Source organism: Myotis brandtii, unplaced genomic scaffold (assembly GCF_000412655.1).
Source record: "Myotis brandtii unplaced genomic scaffold, ASM41265v1 scaffold382, whole genome shotgun sequence".
Taxonomy (NCBI): Eukaryota; Metazoa; Chordata; class Mammalia; order Chiroptera; family Vespertilionidae; genus Myotis; species Myotis brandtii.
This window is the reverse complement of record NW_005364671.1, coordinates 1603353-1626028: the sequence shown is the minus strand read 5'-3', so window position 1 is coordinate 1626028 and position 22676 is coordinate 1603353. Positions and strand designations below refer to the sequence as shown.

Below are 22676 nucleotides of genomic sequence, written 5' to 3'. Positions count from 1 at the left end.
TATCTCAGAGGGAAAGGGTGGGGGTGGGGGTGGGGCGGAAGGGATTAACCAAAAGATCTTACATGCATATATGCATTATCTATGGACACAGACAACAATAGAGCGATGAAGGTCTGGGGCAGGGTGGGAACAGGGTGGAGGGGAGCAAAGGGGGAATAACAAGGGAACATCTGTAATACTCTCAACAATAAAGATTTTAAAAAAAAAGCTAAAAAAAGGTTGACAATAGAATCTTTGTATTTTTGGGGTGAGACAATATCCAGGAAGAATGGGAGTATTTGTCAGGCAAGAAGAAGGGAAAGGAATAGAAACCTATGAATCTAGTCTAAGATCAAGTTTTCTAAGAGTTCTATACAACAGATTAGGAAAGGATAAGATCTTCCATATTAAAATGAGTCTGGGAAATGTGGAAAGAAGTTCTAAGAACTATTAACAGCCTCAGTATCAAATGCAGAGGACACAAACCTAGCCTTTGAATTACATTTTTAAGTTGTGCCATACCTCACGTTCCTCTTCTTGTTCTTTTCGAATCTGCTCCAAACGAGACTGTTCTGCCATCTCTCTCTCATGAGCTTCCCTCTGTTGATAAAAGAGAAAGGGAGCCAGCATTCAATAAACACTTAAAAAAAAGAGGAGGAGGAGGGGGGGGGAGGAGGAAGAAAAAAAAAGAAAAAAGAGAGAGCTAAGTCCCAGCATGACCCAGAGGTGCACTGTGGTAATATAGTATTTTCTCTGGAATAAGAATAAAAATGAAAGCAACAACAAAGCATAGCTCTCTGTTCATGTTGGGTTCCTATTCAAATACCTAGGTAGCTCTGAGTAGTGTTGCATTCATTAGAACCGTTGTCTCATCTTCCTTTCTAGTATTTTTGGCTATGTTTCCTTTACCCAAATATCAAGCTTTATTCATGTCAGCCTCTACCATGCACCCTTGCTGTTAGCAAATATTACTTTTTCTCTTCCACCCCTCTTCATCCAGTTCACATATACAGTCTCTTCTATGGATCCCTCCCCAGTCCATTCTCACTTCTTGGCTTTTCAGAAAAGCTAAACAAACAAACACCAAAAACTTTCTACTGAACTCCTGTTCACTGAATTCTCACAGAACTTAGTGCTTCACTTATGACATTTAGAATCCTTGCCTAAGTGTTACAGCTATCTGTGCTCTTGACTTAATCTACTCTTTACCACATTTTTGAGGGCAGAAACTGTGGCTCATTCATTTTACACTCTTTCGATGCCCAGTACAGAAGCAGGTGCTCAAAAAGCATTAAATAAATCAGTGGTTCTCGACCCTGACTGCACATTAGAATCACCTAAAAGTGTTTTAAAAATTGTTAGGTTGTACCCTAGACTCACTAAAATTAAATAAAACAGATAATATGCCCATTTTGTTTTCATTTTTATGATTCTCAACAAACTTCATCTTGTCAAAATGAACCATACCATACTTTAAGGACCCAGGGGTCAAATTATGTTTTTCTGTTAATTGAATCTAGCTTTCTCTACTGCAAACCCAACATTTTTGGGGATCAAAGTGATAAAAGGGCTGGCACTTAAGTAATGAAAAAACATTCTGGTTTGAGTTCTTTATCCCAGAAGTCCCTTGACCAAACCTACTTTTGCTCTGTCAGCCTCAAGTGAAAGGCGATAGGCCTCATCTTGTTCTCTCTTCACATTTTCTCTCGCTTCACGTTCATCCTTAAAAGAAAGGAAAAGATTCAAATGTGTTTTACCATATTACATTTTTAAAAGGAAAAAGTGGCAATCTCCTTGTTTTACTCATGTGTGAATTTATTATAAGTAAACAAGATACTTTTAAGATGCATAAAATATAAATAAGCAAACAAACAATAAGATGAGTTGCATGGTATATAGTGAAAATAAGAATGTTTGAAGACTAGCTCTTTACCACTAACAAACTGTGTGACCTTGGACAAGTCATTTAACCTTTCTAGGTCTCAGTTCTTCACCTATAAAATAAAAATAATATTTGTCCCATAGGGTTGTTGTGAAAATTAAATGCAATAATATATAAACTGTCAAGCAAAGCACCTGACCAGTTCATTTTTATAATGATTAGTTCCCTGTTTTCCACCTGATTTTTCTAAGATAAACTTGGAGAATGTCAGCATTGGGACTAAGAACTGGGAGAGAATAAAGGACTTGGGAGTAATATCCTGGTCAGCATAAGGAGAGTCTGAAAAGCAAAATACCCTAGTTAACTTCAGTCCATACCACACCACTAAAGCTTGGTTATCAAATAAGTATTTCCTCAATACCTTCACACTCATGAAGTGTGAATAACTCAGAAGTTCTCTAGATCTTTTAGAATATTTTTAGCTTCTGAAATAATTATGCCACCTGCCTACATTTAAATTGTAATTTCATACAAAATTAAAAGTTAATTCAACTGTCAGAACTTCTCATTTATTAAATTCTAGAGTATAGTCAATATACATGTACTTAAAATTTAATAAATACTCACATCTGTTGGCATTAGACTATAGATGCCCTTTTTGGTCATTTTGTTTAATAGGCTGAATCACAAAGTCACAAATGTTTAGCTATTTTGATGTTAAAAATGGAATTTCATATGGTTTAACTTAATACTTTGTAACTTTTTGTCTCCCCTATTCATTATATGCTCACTCAAGGTTGAGTATATGCTCAGCACTGTCTTAGGTGCTCTTTCTAATTCAAGCCTGAACTTCTCCCTGAAGTCTCATACACCTTATAGCTTCAATGATTCAATTAATTTCACAATCACTTGTATGAACAGTAATATTTCATTAATTCCAAATCTTTCAAGTAAAAAAATAGGAAGATTTAGATGTTGAAGCTAATTGCTATACTATCTAAAATGAAAAAGTATCCTAGGGAAAATATATGTTGGAACAAAATATAAGGAACAATGATTAACCTAACTGAGACCACACAGGCTGCAAAGCAGTCAAAATAATTTACATGTCATATAATATTACACATGAATAAAATGGGTTTTAAAAACTTCTACTTGGCAACTTGTACTTATTCATCAGTATTTATATTTTAAAGAAATAGAAACATATTCCTTTAAATGTATCTTCACTAATTCAACTGGGTAGTTCCCACTTTGGTTTATACGCTACAGCTTTACTATGACCAGGTACAATAAGCCTGATAGGACATATTTTATATATATTTTTATATTTGCATTTGCCTAACTTATTACTCTCTAAACTCCGTCCCCCACTCAATATACAAGTTTGTACAGAATGGCTATGGCTGATCTATATTTGATATATAATGTCTTCTTTTTTTAAGTCACTGAGGAGAGGTAATGGGAGGAGTAGCAGACCCATGTTCAAGTTCTAGTCCTGCCAGAAGCAAGCTGTGTGTTCTTGGGTAAATAATGTCTCCCTTTTCAGTCATTTATTAAAGGATTGAATTTCTAATGATTCTATACTTCTGTGGACAAGTCTATTTCTCCAAATTTAGATATACCTAATATAATCAACAACTTATGGGGTAATCTTATCCTTTTATATTTCAGATGATAAAATATTTACAGTCTTTAAAAATTTTAATTTTACTTTCCTTTCCTGATCCTACTCCTCCAAATTAATGCAGGTTTTTCTCATTCTGTACATTCCCTTTAAAACATTTGTTACAATTGCATTCATTATAATATAATTTTTTATTTAATGTGAGATTCTCCGATGACACTGAAAGCATCATAAAGGCAGGGACCTTGTCTATATTTTACACCTCTGCATTCCAAGTATTTCACACAGTGCCTAGATTTTTGGAGGTGTTTAATAAGCACCTGTTGAATAAATGAGTTGTCTTTCCAGGCATAAAATATTTATTGTCTGCAGTAAAAATTAAGGAGGAAAAAGATATAGCTCATCCATAAAGCAGCCCCATCTGAGTCCATGACATTGACTGGCCGGGCAGAGATGACCTGTTATGACACTATGTACACAACAAAGGAACCTTCCAAAAGTCACCATAGTTGGAGCCCTGTGAGCACAAATACAGTTTATAATAAAAGCATTCTAAGTAAACAGCTCTGTTTTAAAACAGACCTGCAGATATGAAAGAACATTAAATACAGGGATCCCTGCCACAAAATGTGGCACCTACTGTGAGAGGACTTCCTGAACTGGCTAACATGCTTCCTTCCCTTCTCCCCTAATTCCCGTCCATTTATCTTCCCTCCCTTCCCTCTGACAAATATCCATTAAGCACCAATTTTATACTAGGCATCACACTAGCACTGGGGCTATATAAGCAGGCCATAGTTTAATAGGAGAAGACATGGTTACTAATGCTTGGACCACCTTCATCATTATTTTATGGAATCAAATGATTTATTGTGAAGAGCCCAGTGTTCAAGTTTTACATTATTTTCCTTTTGTTCCTTAAATAATGTGGCTTTCTCCACCTGAAAGACTTCCTGCTCCATCAGCTTTACACTCAAAATCCTACCAACTTTTTCATTTACCTTTAGAAATATAAGAGACCAACATATCCAAAGAGCCACTGTATAGATGAAGAAAATGAAACCATATGAGGGTAAGTGATTTACACAAGACTACTTGTTAGTCAGTGGCAGGGTTTATACTTGAATCCAAGTCTTCTGACAGTTTCCTACCCCTCCCCCTTCCTCCTTCCCTACAATCCAATGCTTTTACCCTTGCCTCTGATCATCCCAGACAGAAGGGCTGGCTCAGGATGAATTTTCCTCAACTTATCATATTTATAGTTTTTTATGTGTTGGATGTTGCTTGTGAATGGCTATTATTTTTTCTTTTCCGTCTTTTGTTTTGAGAGAGAAACATTGATGTGAGAGAGAAACATCGATGTGAGAGAGACACATCGATTGGTTGCCTCTTGCATGCTCCCCGACCAGGGCTGGGATCCAGCCTGCAATGGAGGTACATACCCTTAACCAGAATTGAACCCAGGACCCTTCAGTCCTTGGGCTGACATTCTATCCACTGAGCCAACCAGCCGGGGCTCTTCTTTTCTGGCTTGTCTCTCCAACTGTCCTGTTCACAGTCATCTCTAATTTCTGGATTTAGAGAACACTGCTTGAATGCTTTCCCTGCATTATCCTATATGATTAGATTTTTAAGAAAACCCCAGGTATTGTGATTAACATTTCATGTCTAACTGTGTTCCTATAACTTGTAAATGTGCCTCCTGGAACTTCTCCTGTGTCCTACAAAGAATGTCCTTATGAAGGATCCCCTTGCTAAATCTGAGAGGACACATCAGACAAAGTGACTAGAAACACATGTTGATTATGTAGAGGTAGAACAGCTGGATAATCAGATTCAGGAATGGGTCTCCCTCGGGTGCTGCCTGGGCTCTGGCTTGGCTGCCTGATATGAAAACACCCTTTGTCACACTAAAGTGAGAAGCTGGACTGCTTGGAACTAATAGCCTCCACTGGAGCCTTTCATCTGTAGCATAACTGTCACTGCTCTTACACAGCTTTGTACTCACTACTTTGTATATTTAACTTACTGCGCCCTGCCTGACCTGTAAGATCTCATAGGGAAGAACTCTGTATACTCCTATAACATCTAGGATACTATTTTACATATGACAGGCATTCATTACATATTTGATAGATGAAATAGTGGAATTATCAGTGTTCAACAGTTACACATCTGAAGTTCCGAGTATTCTGCAGACTAGCAATTTTTATGTGAGTATATTTCTTTTTTTAAAAAAACATATTTTTATTTATTTCAGAGAGGTAGGGAGAGGGAGAGAGAGAAACATCAATGACAAGAATCATTGAAGGGCTGCCTCCTGCATGCCCCCTTAATGGAGATCAAGCCCAAAACCTGAGGATGTTCCCTAACCGGGAATCAAACTGTGACCTCCTGGTTCATAGGTTGATGCTCAACCACTGAGCCACACCGGCCAGTCTATGTGAGTATATTTCTTATTCTGAGTATTATATGACTTGTTAAGAGTGCTGGAATTAGAACTCAAACCTAGTCTTTCTTTCCCTAAAAGCCTACGTTTTCTCTCTCTCCTCATGGTGCCACACTACGTGGTTCAGTATAGTTCTGTATCTCTGAAAAAGTAGCCACTGAATCAGATTTTACTACAACTCATTAAAAAAAGTGACATTTTGTAAGTTTTCAAATGATTCCTAAATGAGGAACTTAACCAGAAATGAAATTTAGGTGTAACTTGTTACTCCTCAGTAGTGTTTAAAATTAGTAATCATCAGTTAATTCCCAAAAGATTAATGCGAAGGTTCTGAATTATCAAATTGAAGTAGGCTATGGTGGTTAGGCTTGTTTCAAATTCTTACCAAATGCATACACAAATATACACATACATATATACATATGGCATTTATATGTTCTTCTGAATACCCAGGTTAGAATATACATTATTTATTAAGGGCTCTTTGCCCTTGTAAATAGGAAAATGGCCCTGGTATATATCCCTAAAGAGATATGGATTAAGATAACCTGAAATTCTTTCAACAGAAATAGAAAGAGTAGATAAAACACAGCAAAAATACTTAAAAAGTATTACTCAGTATGTGAGAAAGAAAGAAACAAAGAGAAACTTCTAGGTACTAGAAATAAGGAGGAAACTGAAAATTTGAGCTGTAAATGATGAGGTAATATGGAACCTGTTAAGGTAGATTATACATCTTGGTAACCTAGAGGCCCAATTAGAACCAGAAAATTTTATTTTGGTCCCAAGCAAGGTAGGGAGGTGGAAATGTTATCTGTGAGATAACTTTCAGCAATCTAATATAAGTGTAATTGGAATCTGGAAATAGGGTGTAAGGGAGAAAGCTTATTTTTAAAAATAATGGCCAAAGTTTTTCAAATTTGATTAAAACTATAAAGCCACAGTTCCAAGAATCTAAATGAATAACAGGCAAAAGAAACATATAAAGCTACACCTAAGGCACATCATAACAAAATTACATAAAATTAATAACAAAAAGAAAAATCTTAAAAGCCATCAGAGAAAAGACAAGACACAATATGTATAGGAGAATAAAATAAGAATGAGTGCAGATTTCTCATCAGAAACTGTTGCAGCATATAAAGGTTGCAGGATATAAAATTGAAATATCAAAAGACAGTGGAGCAACATCTTTAAAGCACTGGAAGAAAAAACCTGTCAACTTAGAATTCTATACTTAGTAAAACATCTTTTTAAAAATATATTTTATTGATTTTTTACAGAGAGGAAGGGAGAGGGATAGAGAGTTAGAAACATCAATGAGAGAGAAACATTGATCAGCTGCCTCCTGCACCCCCCCTACTGGGGATGTGCCTGCAACCAAGGTACATGCCCTTGACTGGAATTGAACCCGGGACCCTTCAGTCCCTAGGCTGACGCTCTATCCCAGTGATGGCGAACCTATGACGCGTGTCAGAGGTGACATGCGAACTCATTTTTTTGGTTGATTTTTCTTTGTTAAATGGCATTTAAATATATAAAATAAATATCAAAAATATAAGTCTTTGTTTTACTATGGTTGCAAATATCAAAAAATTTCTATATGTGACATGGCACCAGAGTTAAGTTAGGGTTTTTCAAAATGCTGACACGCCGAGCTCAAAAGGTTCGCCATCACTGCTCTATCCACTGAGCCAAACCGGTCAGGGCAGTACAATATCTTTGAAAATTGAAGGTGAAATCAAGACTTTCTCAGATATACAAAAGTGAAAAGAATTAATTGCAAGCATGTGTACTATAGTAAAAGTTAAAGGGCTCAAATGACGTGGCTCAGTGGCTGATTGTCAACCTATGAACCAGGAGGTCACAGTTTGATTCTCAGTCAGAGCACATGCCTGGGTTGGGGACTGGGTCCCCAGTGGGGGGCATGAAGGAGTCAGTCAATCAATGATTCTCTCTCATCATTGATGTTTCAATCTCTCTCTTCCTCTCTCTTTCTCTCTGAAATCAAGAAAAATATGTATTAAATAAAACAATAAAAGAATTAAAGGAAGTCCTTCTGATATATAAAGAAAATAATATCAGATGGAAATCTGGATCTACACAAAGGAATAAAGAGAACTGTAAATGAGAGTTTAGGTAAATTAATAGACATTTATTTTGTTACTATTTAAATCTCTCTAAGAAACAACTGAGTCTACCCCACTGACATTTAAGAAACAGAAAAACCCACTCTAAAATTCTTATGAAAACTCAAGGGACCCCAAATAGCCAAAAAAAAAATCTTGAAAAAGAAGAACAAAGTTGGAGGATTCACATATCCTGATTCCCAAATGTACTATGAAGCTATGGTAATCAAAACATTAAGGTACTAACACAAGGACAGATATCTAGACCAATGCAATAAAACAGAGAGCCCATAAATAAACTCTCACATATATGGTAAATTGATTTTTAACAAGGATGAAGAAAGGATAGTGTTTTCAACAAATGGTGTTGGGAAAGCTGGGTATCCAGAGGCAAAAGAATGAAGTTCTTTTATATTCACTTTATACCATATTTAATAAATCAACTCAAAATGGATCAAAGACCTAAAAATTAAGAATTAAAACTACAAAATTCTTGGAGGAAAATCTCCACCCTATGATCTAACTGGAATAGAATTGGAGTTCAGATATTTAAGATTTTATTTCTAAAAATTTCTCAGGCTATAGGATATTCTGATAACCTTGCTACTTTAATTTTTTTGAAGTATCAGAAGAAGACATTTCTCCAAAAAAGATACACCAATGGCCAACAAACACATCAACAGATGCTCAGCAATCATTAAGGAAATCATTAGTGAAATGCAATTCAAAACCACAATGAGATGCCATCTCATATCCATTAGGATAGCTATTATTACTGAGAAAGTGAGAGAGAGAGAGAGAGAGAGAGAGAGAGAGAGAGAGAGAGAATTAGTGCTGGTGAGGATGTAGAGAAATTAGAAACCTTGTACATTGCTGGTTGAAATGTAAATAATATAGAATGTAAGTGATCTGAAAGGCGAAAACAATCCAAACGTCCATCAACAGATGAATGGATAAACAACATGTGGTATAACCATACAATGGAATTTTTTCCACCATAAAAAATAAGGAAGTATTGATATATGCTACAATGGGGAGGAATCTAAGCGAAAGAGGTAAGGCACAAATCACATATTGTATGAAATGTAGAATAGGCAAATCCATAGAGACAGAAAGTAGAATAGTGGTTGCCAGGGTCTGGCAGGGGGCAGTGGGTTGACTGCTTAATGGGTATGCAGGTGATGAATACATATCACCTAGACCAGCGATATGAACCTGTGGGTCGCGACTCGCACGACCCTTTCACAGGGGTCGCCTAAGACCATCCTGCATATCAGATATTTACATTACGATTCATAACAGTAGCAACATTACAGTTATGAAGTAGCAACAAAAATAATTTTATGGTTGGGTCACAACATGAGGAACTGTATTTAAAGGGCCAGAAGGTTGAGAACCACTGACCTAGACAGAGGTAACAGTTGCACAACATTAGGAATGTATAAAATGCCATTGAATTGGACACTTAAAAAAGATTAATTTTAGGTTATGTAAATTTCTCCTAAAAAACCCCCCCAAGTATCAAATTACAGAAGGAAGTCACGTGAGTCACTATCTTGACAACTACAGAGCAAAAACTAAGTAACAACAAAGCTCTCTTTAGAAGGAAAGAAGATGAATATTTGTATTTTTCTGTACTTGAAGTATAAATGAAAAGCTTGAAAAGATGCGTTAAAATTGGCATTCAAAAGAAGTGTTGCCTGATAGCATTAGCTCCGTGGTGTACTGCAGCCAGGACATTCATGTTCTAGCCAAACAACTTGGATTCTAGTCTTCATTCCAACCTGATAGCAGAACTCTACAGGGAAAGGTCATGCATGAACTTCAAACACAGACAGACCTGGTTTGAATTCTAGGTCTGCCAGTTAGTTTTTGTGTCCTTGAAGTTTCTTCACCTCTTTCATCACTGATCAATTTTATCTCTAAAATAGGAAAAATGCTTTCTTGCTGGATTATTGGAAGGATGAAATGAAATGATGAATGCATATCACTTAGCATAGCATATGGGGCTGCAGTAGGTATTTGATAAATTTTATCCTAATCATCACCACCATCATCATCCTAATAATATTAATCCTCTTCCTTCTAATAACTAGATGTATAACCTCAGGCCAAAGAGTTGAATTTCTCTGGATTTCTTCTAAAATCTGCCTGGGAGGGTCTGGGGAAAATCACCACTCAATAGCAGAACTTTTCTGGAGGTAAACTGGAATTGGTAGAGGAGGGAAAGCAGAGGAAGGTATGAACAATTATAGGAAACATCTTCCCATTGTTCCCTGATTGACTGCTGCACTCCACCCAAATCACTGTTTATGTACCAGAGCTCTGAGAGGTGTCCCAGGGCCAAAGGTAAGAACATTAGAGGTCCTAAGCACATACTATGCACCATATTTAACTTAGAAGAAAAGTAATGCTGCACTGTAAAATAAGTCTCAGAAGTCTGGCAAAATTCTGATTTTTCTCATGACTACTTCAATTTTTCTGAAGTATCCAATTTCAAAAAGGTATCTCTTTTTCTCTCTCTCTTTCTGTTTATTTGGTGAACCTACTCTGCTTATTCCAAAGTAATTCATCTGCCTTTAGATAATCAAATTCCAAGTTGCAGGTTGTGGGGGCTAATTGGAGGAAGGCTCTTTAGTATGAGAGTCCAGGGCAAGCCCCTACGTTTGCTATACTTTTGGGGGACCCAGGCTGTGAGAATTAAATAGAGGAACACATGGTGGAACTGTGCTTTAAAATGTACCAAGGTTCCAGACTGAAATAATTACTTTGTTAATGAAATCAGGAATGACTTAGAAGGCTCATCTACTCTATGGTAACAATGAATTCCTTGGTCCTAGGCCTAATTTATAACTATGGCATTCTGTAAAAAGCTTGTTTTCTTGTTACTCAAAGCTACCATTAACTAAGTATTTGCAAAGGAAAATGTAATATTAATGAATAGCCCCCTACCTATATTTTTATGTAAGACTTTTAATCCTGGAGAGACCAAGATGGCGGCATAGGTAAACACCGAAGACTGCTGCCGCAAACAACCACTTCAAAAATACAACTAAAAGACGGAACGGACATCACCCAGAACCACAGGAAGGCTGGCTGAGGAGAGACTCTTCAACTAGAAGGAAAAATAACAGCACACCGAGGCTCAGAGGAGGCGCAGTGTGGAAAATACTCAGGTGCGGAGGTGCGCGCGCAAAGCGGGCTGGTGGCTGAGAGCGCGGTTGTCGTTTTCGGTCAGGGGGGAGTCTCAGACTCTGAGCTCCAGATACGGGCGAATCGCTGGGGACTCGGACCCAAACGGGAGAAGCGGGAGTGTCTGGCATCAGTTGGAAGGCAGCTTTCTCTCCGAGGTTTGCAGCGGTTCCTGGGGTTCTGAGAAGCAGAGCCTCTGGGAACAGGACTGAGGGCACCATAACGGCTCCCTCCGCCCGCCCTGTTGAGCCCGCCCCGCCCAAGCCCTGCGCAGAGCCATTTGCCGGATCGCCTCAGGCAAAGGCTAGATTAGCACCTCCCCAGAGGACAGAAGTTTTCCGCGGCAGACACAGCTGATTCACACAGCCAGTCGGCCTGGTGGTCAAATCCCTCTAGTATTAACTACAACAATCAAGGCTCAACTAGAACAAGACTGCGCACAAAGACCACTAGGGGGTGCACCAAGAAAGCATAAAAAATGCGGAGACAAAAAAACATGACAGAAATGGAGGATATAGAGCTAAAAATCGCAATTTTGAGGGCTTGCAAAAATGTGCTAGAAGCTGTCAATAAACTTGAGGAGAGAGTCACGAAAACTAATGAGACCCTCGATGCTATGATAAAGAACCAACTAGAAATTAAGCATACACGGACTGAAATAAAGAATATTATACAGACACCCAATAGCAGACCAGAGGAGCGCAAGAATCAAGCCAAAGATTTGAAATGCGAAGAAGCAAAAAACACCCAACCGGAAAAGCAAAATGAAAAAAGAATCCGAAAATACGAAGATAGTGTAAGGAGCCTCTGGGACAGCTTCAAGCGTACCAACATCAGAATCATTGGGGTGCCAGAAGATGAGAGACAGCAAGATATTGAAAACCTATTTGAAGAAATAATGGCAGAAAACTTCCCCCACCTGGTGAAAGAAATGGACTTACAGGTCCAAGAAGCGCAGAGAACCCCAAACAAAAGGAATCCAAAGAGGACCACACCAAGACACATCATAATTAAAATGCCAAGAGCAAAAGACAAAGAGAGAATCTTAAAAGCAGCAAGAGAAAGAGTCTCAATTACCTACAAGGGAATACCCATACGACTGTCAGCTGATTTCTCAACAGAAACTTTGCAGGCCAGAAGGGAATGGCAAGAAATATTCAAAGTGCTGAATACCAAGAACCTACAACCAAGATTACTTTATCCAGCAAAGCTATCATTCAGAATTGAAGGTCAGATAAAGAGCTTCACAGATAAGGAAAAGCTAAAGGAGTTCATCACCACTAAACCAGTATTATACGAAATGCTGAAAGGTATCCTTTAAGAGGAGGAAGAAGAAAAAGGTAAAGATACAAATTGTGAACAACAAACATGCATCTATCAACGAGTGAATCTAAGAATCAAGTGAATAAATAATCTGATTTACAGAATGAACTGGTGATTATAATGAATCAGGGACATAGAAAGGGAATGGACTGACTATTCTTGGGGGGGAAAGGGGAATGGGAGATGCGGGAAGAAACTGGACAAAAATCGTGCACCTATGGATGAGGACAGTGGGTGGGGAGTGAGGGCGGAGGGTGGGGCGGGAACTGGGAGGAGGGGAGTTATGGGGGGGAAAAAAAGAGGAACAAATGTAACCTGAACAATAAAGATTTAATTAAAAAAAAAAATCCGAAAAAAAAAGACTTTTAATCCTTTAAGGTATTACATTTCAAAGTTTACAAAGCACTTTCACATGTGATACAATAATTAAGTTGGGCAGAAAAGGCCTTTTATCCCCACTTAGAGATGAGGAAACTGAGACTCAGAAAGTTAAAATGATTTTCCCATGGTCACACAGCTTGTGAGAAGGCAGGCCACCTGGTGCCTCATCTAGAGCTTTCTACCATTTCACTTCTCGTCAACAAGCATGCTCATTGTGTTTTTCCCCTTCTAAATTTTCTTCCTTCCAAACACTATATAGTCCTTGAATCAGTGTAGGAGATAGTCATGGAATGATTTTACTCAATAAACTGTTTCCGTTTGCTGCAAGGAACATACTATTTTCACTTGTTGCAAGAACTGAATAGGAAAAACAAATATAGGTTTAGGTTATTTCATTACCAATGGACTCTCCAAAGAGAAGGGCAAGATGGTAAGGAATGAATCTGTACCTCTAGCCTTGTATTATCCTGTAGAGTTGTCATTACTAGTATCTATTCACATGGTTACTTCTTTTTTTAGATCTTAAGCAAAAATGAAGAAACTTTTCCTTGTTAACTCTGTATCCTGAGTCCCAAGCAGTGCTTGATACGTTGTAGATCCTTACGAATTGAACAGTGGGTGAATATTTGGCTCCAGATATTTGCATGATAAGTTTTTATCTATTAACTGATTTGCCTGTGAAATCATTAACGACCTATTCAAAAACAGTGAAATAAGGATTATGGCAAATCTAACACTGAACATTCTTTCAGGTTACATACCTGAAAAAACAGATTTGACACCTGCTATATTAAAGATTGAGCCTAAGTGTTAGACTAACTGGTTATATTTTAAAGTCTATCAAAGGTTTTAAACAGATAAATTTCAAGTTGGTCCACTGTAGGACTATAAAAACAGACAGATGAATTCACAAGTAGCAAGTAATTTCCAAGTCCTGAGACTGTCTTGCTTTGCTAGAATGTAAGTCTCTGGAATTTCCGGTGGAGATGTTTAGAAAAGATTCTTTTTCATCTGGATAGAAATGGTATGTGGAGTGAGTTGAAAAGCTGGATTTAAGACTGGTTTGCTAACGTCTTTAGTGGCAATTTCACACGATGGACTACTGTCTCAGTGTCTGCTTTAGAGGAAGTAAGCTAGCTTGTGAGAGTTTATATTATGGCTATACCAGTCCAGAGAAAATCTTATTGCCTGGTAACCTAGGATAAAACCTCCACATTTTTTTTTTCCCCCAAGCATGATGCCTCTGGTTCAGACCCTTGCCAACTCCTGCTTAAGACTATATAGCATTAGTCTCATAATAGGTCTCACAAATTCTGGTCCCTCCCATAAATTCATTCATTTACACATTTACAAAACATTTATGCATACCTACTCTATGTTAGGTTTTGTGTTAGAACTGGAAACAATAAGATAAGTATGACATAGTTTCCTTTTCTCACTAGATGTAGGCGATAAATGTATAAGCTTGGAAAGGAAGGCAATATGTATGAGGCTCTGTTATGGATTAGTCATTTTACATATGCTGTTTCTTTTCATTCCCACAATACTGCAATAGGATATTATTATTTCCATTTGACACAAGGGGAAACTGAGACTTGAACTTGAGGCTACATAATTTGCCTGTGGTGTATAGCTTGTCAGGAACTGGATCAGGTTTTATATTTCCTATGTCTTTTTCACTAAACCAATGGTTCTCACATTTTAAGATACATAGGAAACACTCGTTATATAGGAAATTTGTGAAAACAGATTATCTAGGCCATCTGCAGGTTCTAATTCAGTAATTCTAGCATGGAAGCTCAAAAATCTGTATTTTGTAAATGTGTGGTAAATGGACCACACTTCGAAAAGCACTCAAACAGAAAACAAAATAAGAAATAAATTACAGCAACTATCATAAAGATAAGAACAAAGTGATTGGCAAGTAGTATAGTCAACAGAATTAATTCCTAAATTACAAATCTAATCATGTCATTTTCTGCTTAAAAGAAGTGATGGGTACTCAGGTAGGTTAAGGTTTAAACTCTGTATCAGAGCATAGAAGTACCTTCAAGATGTGGCTCTATGCATATTTTCAACCTCTTCTCTCCTCCCATCCCTCTACCAACACCTCCTTCTTGCCTTACTGAATTACTTCTCATTGCCCACATGTCCCAAGTCTTTTACATCTATACACCTATCACATTTCCACACTTTTTCAATGCACTTCCTCTTTAATCCAAATGATTACTTCCTACTCATTCTCCCAAACTCAGTTTATATTATTATTATTATTGAAAATACTTTGTAAGTACGTACTAGATTCTAGACACCAATGTAAGCACTTACATTTATCAACTGTAATTGAATCCTATTGAATAACTACTAATTGAAGAAAGTGAGGCACAAAGAGATTAAGGTTATACAGCTGCTAAGTAAAAGAGCTAGAATTTGAATTCAGGCAATATGACATCATAAGCTCTTAACCATTAACTTTTAGTTGGCTCTTATGAGACAATGAAATACTCTTAAGCAAGGACTCTTCCAGTGATGAGGGCCTACTCCAAACCATAGCTCCCTTCAGATTGCTCCAGCCTACTCTCATCTCTTAGTCTTCTGAATGAATTTCCTTCTATTCCATTTGTACATGGACTACATCTCCCTGCTTTGAACCTAATTATTCAATAACTAGTAGCCTGGTGCACGAATTTGTGCACATTGAAAGGAAATTAATTAGAAGAAATATTTTAATATCGCTATTTGCCCTTTCTCTATAATAGGTTCTCAACCAAATTCATGATCCACAATGACAGATCAAAACATACACGTGCAATTGGCACCAGTGAGAGCTTTATAGATATAGATAAACTTGCTTAATTAGACCTGCTTTCTGATTTAGCTAAACTTTTTCCAGCCCAGTGAAGCACCCCAACTTCTCTTTAAAGTAACTGTCAGCAACATAGAAGTACTAGTAAATATCAACACGAAGCAGATTATTATTGTGGATCACGCAGGGAAAACAAAGGGTAAAATATTTAACTGCAGCTGTGTTTGACTATATTCTCAGTGAGAAACCTGAAGTCATTTTCAAGGTACACCATTTATTACTTTTTTTCAGTTGGGTCAAGTTTCTAAGCTTTCTAAATCTCCATTTTCCGGCTAATAAAAAGAAAATAGGATTCCACCGAGTCTCCTATCTCCCTACTCCTATCTACCTACCTCACTTCTGTAAGGATCAAATGAGATGAGGCACAGGAAAACGCTTCACAAACATTTGGTTAAAATATAAAATGTTTGCACCTGGCTATAAAGCAAGTCATGTTCCTGGGCTGAAGAAACTCCAAGGAGGCTAGTTGTCTCTAGGGAGAGGAAGCTGGGCCTTGCTACATGACATCATCACCCAGTGCCCACAGCCACCGTTTCCAGGCTGAGCTGGGCTGTGAGCTGTATTTTGCGCATGGGGTTTAGGTTGTGATTTGGTGGGCTGTCACTCTGAGGAGGTGGCGGGGCCTGTGTCCCACTGGGGGGAAGCCAAGTATTGCTTTGTGGGTGCCAGGTCTGTGGTGCCGTTTCTCTGTAAGTGGCCAGTGCACATCATGGCAGCTCCTGCATTGAGCATCTGCCCCCTGGTGGTCAGTGTGCATCATAGCAACCGGTTGGATGGTCAGACACTTAGCATATTAGCCTTTTATATATATAGAAATAAGTGGCAAGCTCTCTGATGGTAGAAACTGTGTCACCCAGTGTAGCATGGCACATGGAAGGCACTGAAAGAATTTTTGTTGGACTGAAATTCAGAGCAAGCATTTTACCAGCTAAACTGTGTTCAGTGGTTATAGATGGGGAATGGGTAGTTCTTCCAACGTGGAATGAAGGAGTGAGTGGACAGGTATTTGTTAGATTAGACAGTTCCTTCTTTGGTAGAAGGCTGTCATTCTGAGAAGCAAATATGAAAGGGCTGTTAAGTATATGGAGGATTGTTCTCCAGGGCTGGCTGGTCCTGTCAAAGTGAAATTTTGTAGTTCAGTCTCCTAATAAATAGATAGCTATAGCTTTCCATTAAATTATTATTTGGATTAAAAAGCTGCATAGGTTTAACACCCTTCCCAGGTAAGAGATGTTTACAAACACTTTGGGTTGGTTGCAACGCTGAGTAGTTCAATTGTTTGCATTAATAAACTAGTTCAGGACTGCAAAGTATATGTTCTTTGTCACAGTTACCCATGGAATATTCCCAGTGAATAGATTTCACAGGCTATATTGTTTGGATTTTACGTAGTTATTCTAATCCATCTTTTCCTCAGGGTAAACTCTTAAAACTGCTAAGTAATAAATCAATTATAGACACATGCATATAAGAGTATTATGAAAAACAGAATTTAAGGAAGCATTTTTTTCTAGCAATAATTCATAGGATAACTTTTTTAAAGGAAAATGTGTAAATTGGTGCAGTATGGAGGATACTAAAAAAATTTAAAAACCAGAACATATCATCCAGCAAATCCATTTCTGGGTATTTATCTGAAGATAATGAAAACACTACAAATGTGTTGGTTTTAGGGGCAAAGAAATGAATCAATGGTGGTTTACCTGGTGAATGGCTATATGTATGGAGCGGCTCTAGGGTCAAGCCTCTGGCTGACCTGTGGCAAGGCCACAAACAAGTCCTAGCCTGGAGGGCAGAGTTCTCCTAACATAATTAAGCCTGACCTTGTAGCCCTCCCTAATTCTTTCCTAAGTAGCTAATGGGCTGTGGGAGATGCAGCAAGTGTTGCCAAAACAAGAACATTTGTATACATGTTAATCTACCCTTGTTTTAATCAGACTATAAAATAAAGCATCAGCTTGCAGGCTGGGTCATTTGTGTCCTCATCCAGGCAGGGGAGATCCACCGAGCCCCAGCTGTATTCTCTTGTGTCTTTTCTTCAATCCTTCACCGCCCCTCCTCAGGTTCACCCTTGGCCATGATGGTGTGGCACAGCTACATATCATCCTTCAAGACTCAATGTTTCCTCCTCTAAGATGTCTTCTTTGTGCCATCTCTGTACTTTGTACTTGTTGCCATTGCTGTATTCTCATATTATATTGTAATTACCTGTCTGATGGCATGATAGGTAATTGGATAGGGTAACTGGAGTTAAGGCAAATTTGTAACTGGAAGAAAAGTGCCCAAAATTTCTCAGGATCCCCTCAGGAGAAGCATAAAAAATCAGAGAAAAGTAATTTGGAAAGGCAAAGGAAACTTGTTAGAAATACTAATGGTAGGCAATTGAATTTCTTCTCCTGCTATTTTTTCTATATAAATCCTCTGCTTTCTATACACTGGACCAACATAACTTCAACTTCTTCATTCTTTTGCTCATACTTTCTGCACATGTGAGTGCTCTTTCCTCTTATCTCTGCATGTCTGATTGTTCTGTCCTTTCCAGTACTAGGTCAGATCTTATCTCTTCAGAGAAATGTCTCCCAATTATAAGGATTACTCTTTCTGAAGTCTTCTAGGTCATATAACAAACTATTTTTAAAAAATATATTTTTATTGATTTCAGAGAGGAAGGAAGAGGGAGAGAGAGAGATAGAAACATCCATGATGAGAAAGAATCATGGATTGGCTGCCTCCTGCAAGTCCCCCACTGGGGATCGAGCCCACACTTGGGCATGTGCCCTTGACAGGAATCGAACCTGGGACTTTTCAGTTCACAGGCCGACGCTCTTTCCACTGAGCCAAACTGGCTAGGGCATAACAAACTATTGTTGTAAGAATATATTTTAGCTTTTCCACTGTAGAAAGTAAGTTCCTTATAGAAAAGTACTGTCCTCCAGACTTTTTTTTAAACCTCTCCATAAACAACCAATGGAAGGCTCTCAATCTAGTAGCAAACAAATTCAAGGTAAAGGTGGAATGCACATGTAATTTCAACAACCAAATTCCTTCTTACAAACAGTCAGGGGAAAAAATTTTCATGTAGGGTATGACTGTCTCCAAAGATACAGATTTCTGTAGTGTAATATTTAGACATGAACAGTGTCTTCAGATTCTTTTTAAAGAATTTGCCTTAAGAAAGTTTCAGTTAACATTTTCCTTAGGTGCCTGTGAGGTTTATGACATTGGGAAGGTCTCAACTGCCACTTGAGAAGACTTTAGAAGAAGTAGAAGGTTTTGTTTTTTTGTCAATCCTCACCTAAGGATATTTTTCCCATTGAATTTTAGAGAGTGGAAGGGAGGAGAAGAGACACAGAAAGAGAAACATGGATGTGAGAGAGACACATTGATTGGTTGCCTGCTGCATGGGCCCCCAAGGCTGGGGATTGAGCCTGCAACCGAGGTATGTGCCCTTGACGGGAATCAAACCTGGGACCCTTCAGTCCAAGTGCTGACGCTCTATTCACTGAGCCAAACCAACTAGGGCAGAGGTTTTAATTTTTATTCAGAGAACACTAAGATAGCTACTTTTAAAACAATGGTACATAAAAGAAAATACAATAACTAGGTATATATTCCCCAAAGCTAGCAAATATTGCATAACTAGAAAGTAAACTTACTTTGTTATACTCTACTGTTACTAAAAGCAAAAAGTGGACAGACTGGACCAGCTATTTAACAATGAGTGTCTTTACTAGTACAGTCATAAACAATGACAGTACAAGTAAAAAAATAATGCATTATTGAGATATTATCAATTGTGTTCTGTCATTACAAGGCAGCTGCACCCAGCCTAAACTTGTCAAAAAGTGTTACTATAATCCATGAAGAAATTCCCACCTCAGGTAAAGGAAGAAAAAATGTGAAGGGCTGGCCCTGAACAGGTATGTCAAATTGTAATGACAAAGTTGAGTTATAAATCTCTTTACATTAGTTTCATACATGATAAGTTATTAACTTCTACTCTGAAGTGTCAAGCATGGATGAACAGATCCATCAGCAGGCACTTTAAGAGCAACAAATGTAAAAAAACAGGGCGTGGATATATCTTTTCAACAGTGAGTATTTATTCCATGCACAAGAGTAGACAGTTATGACAAACTTTCTTATTCTACTCAAGTGAATATGATATTTGGGAATCTGGAATGTCTGGCCTACTCTTTAGGTCATCCCACTCTGATTCTACCTAATCTTGGTAAGAGCACTGCTTCAGTTTATCCCATAAATTTTTAATGTAAATGTAACATTACAGCTTTATAAGGGATTATGATGTATGCAAAGCACATAAGTGTGTATTCTGGCTTTGACACAATTGTATGACTTGGGGCAATTTATTTAACTTCTTAAAAGCCTTGGTTTCCTCCTCAATAAAATGGGACAACAACTATCCCCTAAGTTTATCATGAAAACTAAAAGAGATTAGTTACAGAAAGCATTTAACATAGTGCTTGGCACTAGCAGATATTTAGCTATGCTTGTTCCCTTCTTTAATGTATTTGAACTAACATCCTTAATTCCAGAAGTAAAAGTTTGAAATACTTTTAAACACAGAGTAATAAAATGCTCGGATTTAAAGCTCCTGAGAGCAGAGCGTGAATCTTTTCCACTCTATGTCAGTACCCAGTAGTGTCTAAGCAAGTACTGAGCCCAAGAATCAACTACTGATATTGCCAGCCCATAGCAATCTCTCACTTCTTTGTATTCAAAAGTATTGAACATCTATGTGTATTGTGCTTTCTTTTGTTAAATTATGGTAACATATACATAATATACCATTTAGTGATATTAAGCACATTTATAATGTAATGCAAACCATCATCACTTTTTCTTAAAAAATATTTTTTGATTGATTTCAGAGAGGAAGCAAGAGGGAGAGAGATAGAAACACCAATGATGAGAGAGAAACATTGGTTGAGCCCGTATTCTGGGTACGCTGTGTTCTTTTTCAATCGGGAGGGAGATAGAAGCTCCCGATTGCTCTGAAGTCAGTTCTGGGCGAGACTCTGGGGACCCAGACTCATGCGGGGAGAAACTGCACTGTCTGGCATCGGGCTGGAACGCGAGGGCAGCTTTCTGGCAGAGGTGCTTGCAGCGTTCATTATTCCTGCACGGGGCCGCGGGACACAGACCGGAACCTCTCTGAGGTGGGGCTGACTGGTAGCCATCCCTGGTTGCTCCATCCTGGTGATTCCCTGAGACCCTGCCCCACCCAACTTACAACCCCACCCAAACTGTGTGCAGCAGCTTTTGCATATGAATGGCCTGTCCCTCTTGCAACCTAAAACCTAACAAACTGCAGTTGGGTCAGAGAGCGCCAAAGCTTCCAAAAGAAGGCCTAAGGCTTGACAGCAGCCTGTGTTGCTACACAGCTTGGCTCATCTGGGCACTTCTAAATCCTAAACAAAGAGGAGGAACCTACAGATCTCTCTGTAGCACCTGCTGGGTGGCCTCAGGCAGTGGCTGACTTTGCACCTCCTTGGAGATCCAAGAACCAGTGCACCCAGTGGTCAGTGTGAGACCATAACAGAGTACAATTCTTCACATCCATAAGCGACACACTCAAGGGGCAGACTCAGTGAACACCAAAGCCTCACTGAAGCAAGTCCTGCCCCATAAGGGTGTATCCAGCACAGTAGTTCTCCCATTGCAGACATAGCTGGTCCTCACAGCCAATTGGCCTGGTGGTCAATTCCTCCCAGTGATACCAACAGCAATCAAGGCTTAACTACAAGACTGTGCACACAGTCCACAAAGGGGTGCACCAAGAGTGTCCACCTCAGGTAATTAGGGAGGCTGAGCCACTGGGCCCTATAGGACACCTAACACACAAAGCCACTCTATCAACACAGGAAAGCAGCCAAAATGCGGAGACAAAGAAACAGGTCACAAATGAAAGAAATGGAGGAAAGCAAACTACTGGATCTAGAGTTCAAAACCACAGTTATAACGTTACTCAAGAATCTTCTAGAAACCTCCGAGAAATTTAGTGAGACCCTCAAGGATATGAAAAAGGACCAATTAGAAATTAAGCATACACTGACTGAAATAAAGAATAATATACAGTGATCCAACAGCAATCCAGAGGATCCCAAGAAGCAAGTCAAAGATTTGAAATACGATGAAGCAAAAAACACCTAACCAGAAAAGCAAAAAAAAAAAAAAGAATCAAAAAGAATGAAAATAGTGTAAGGAGCCTCTGGGATAACTTCAGTCATACCAACACTCATCATGGGGGTGCTAGGAGAAGAGAAAGAGCAAGAAGTTGAAAACCTATTTGAAAAAATGACAGAAAACCTCCCTAACCTGGTGAAGGAAACAGACATACAAGTCCAGGAAGTGCAGAGTCCCAAACAAGATGAACCCTAAGGGGTCTATACCAAGACACATCATAATTAAAATGAAAAAGGTTAACCACAAACAGAATATTAAAAGCAGCAAGAGAAAAGTAGTTAGTTAGCTACAAGGGAGCTCTCATAATACTGTTAGCTTATTTCTCAACAGAAACTTTGCAGGCCAGAAAGGATTGGCAAGAAATATTCAAGGTGATGAAAAGCAAGGACCTGCAACCAAGATTACTCAGCATAGCTATCATTTCAAATCAAAGGACAGAGAAAAGAGCTTCCCAGACAAGAAAAAAGTAAAGGAATGCATGTAATGTTGAAGAGTCGTCTTTAAGAAGAAGATAAAGATAAAAAATATGAACAATAAAATGGCAATAAATACATATCTATCAACAAACGAATCTAAACAAAATAAATGAAGAAGCAGAACAGAAACAGACTCAGATACAGAGAACATTTTGTTGGTTGCCT

At 38.3% G+C, this 22676-nt stretch overlaps 1 protein-coding gene across 6 annotated transcripts in view; it reads right to left on the bottom strand.

The window, feature by feature from the left end:
* The window catches only part of FAF1 (Fas (TNFRSF6) associated factor 1), a 356513-nt gene that overhangs the window by 34882 nt on the left and 298955 nt on the right, over window positions 1-22676 (bottom strand). For all 6 annotated transcript variants that reach the window (XM_014544808.1, XM_005872500.2, XM_014544812.1 and 3 more), the window contains 2 exons: window positions 1621-1701; window positions 502-579 (listed from right to left, as the gene is read on the bottom strand). In XM_014544808.1, the coding sequence (XP_014400294.1) occupies window positions 502-579; window positions 1621-1701 (159 nt within the window). The remainder of the gene's footprint in view (window positions 1-501; window positions 580-1620; window positions 1702-22676) is intronic.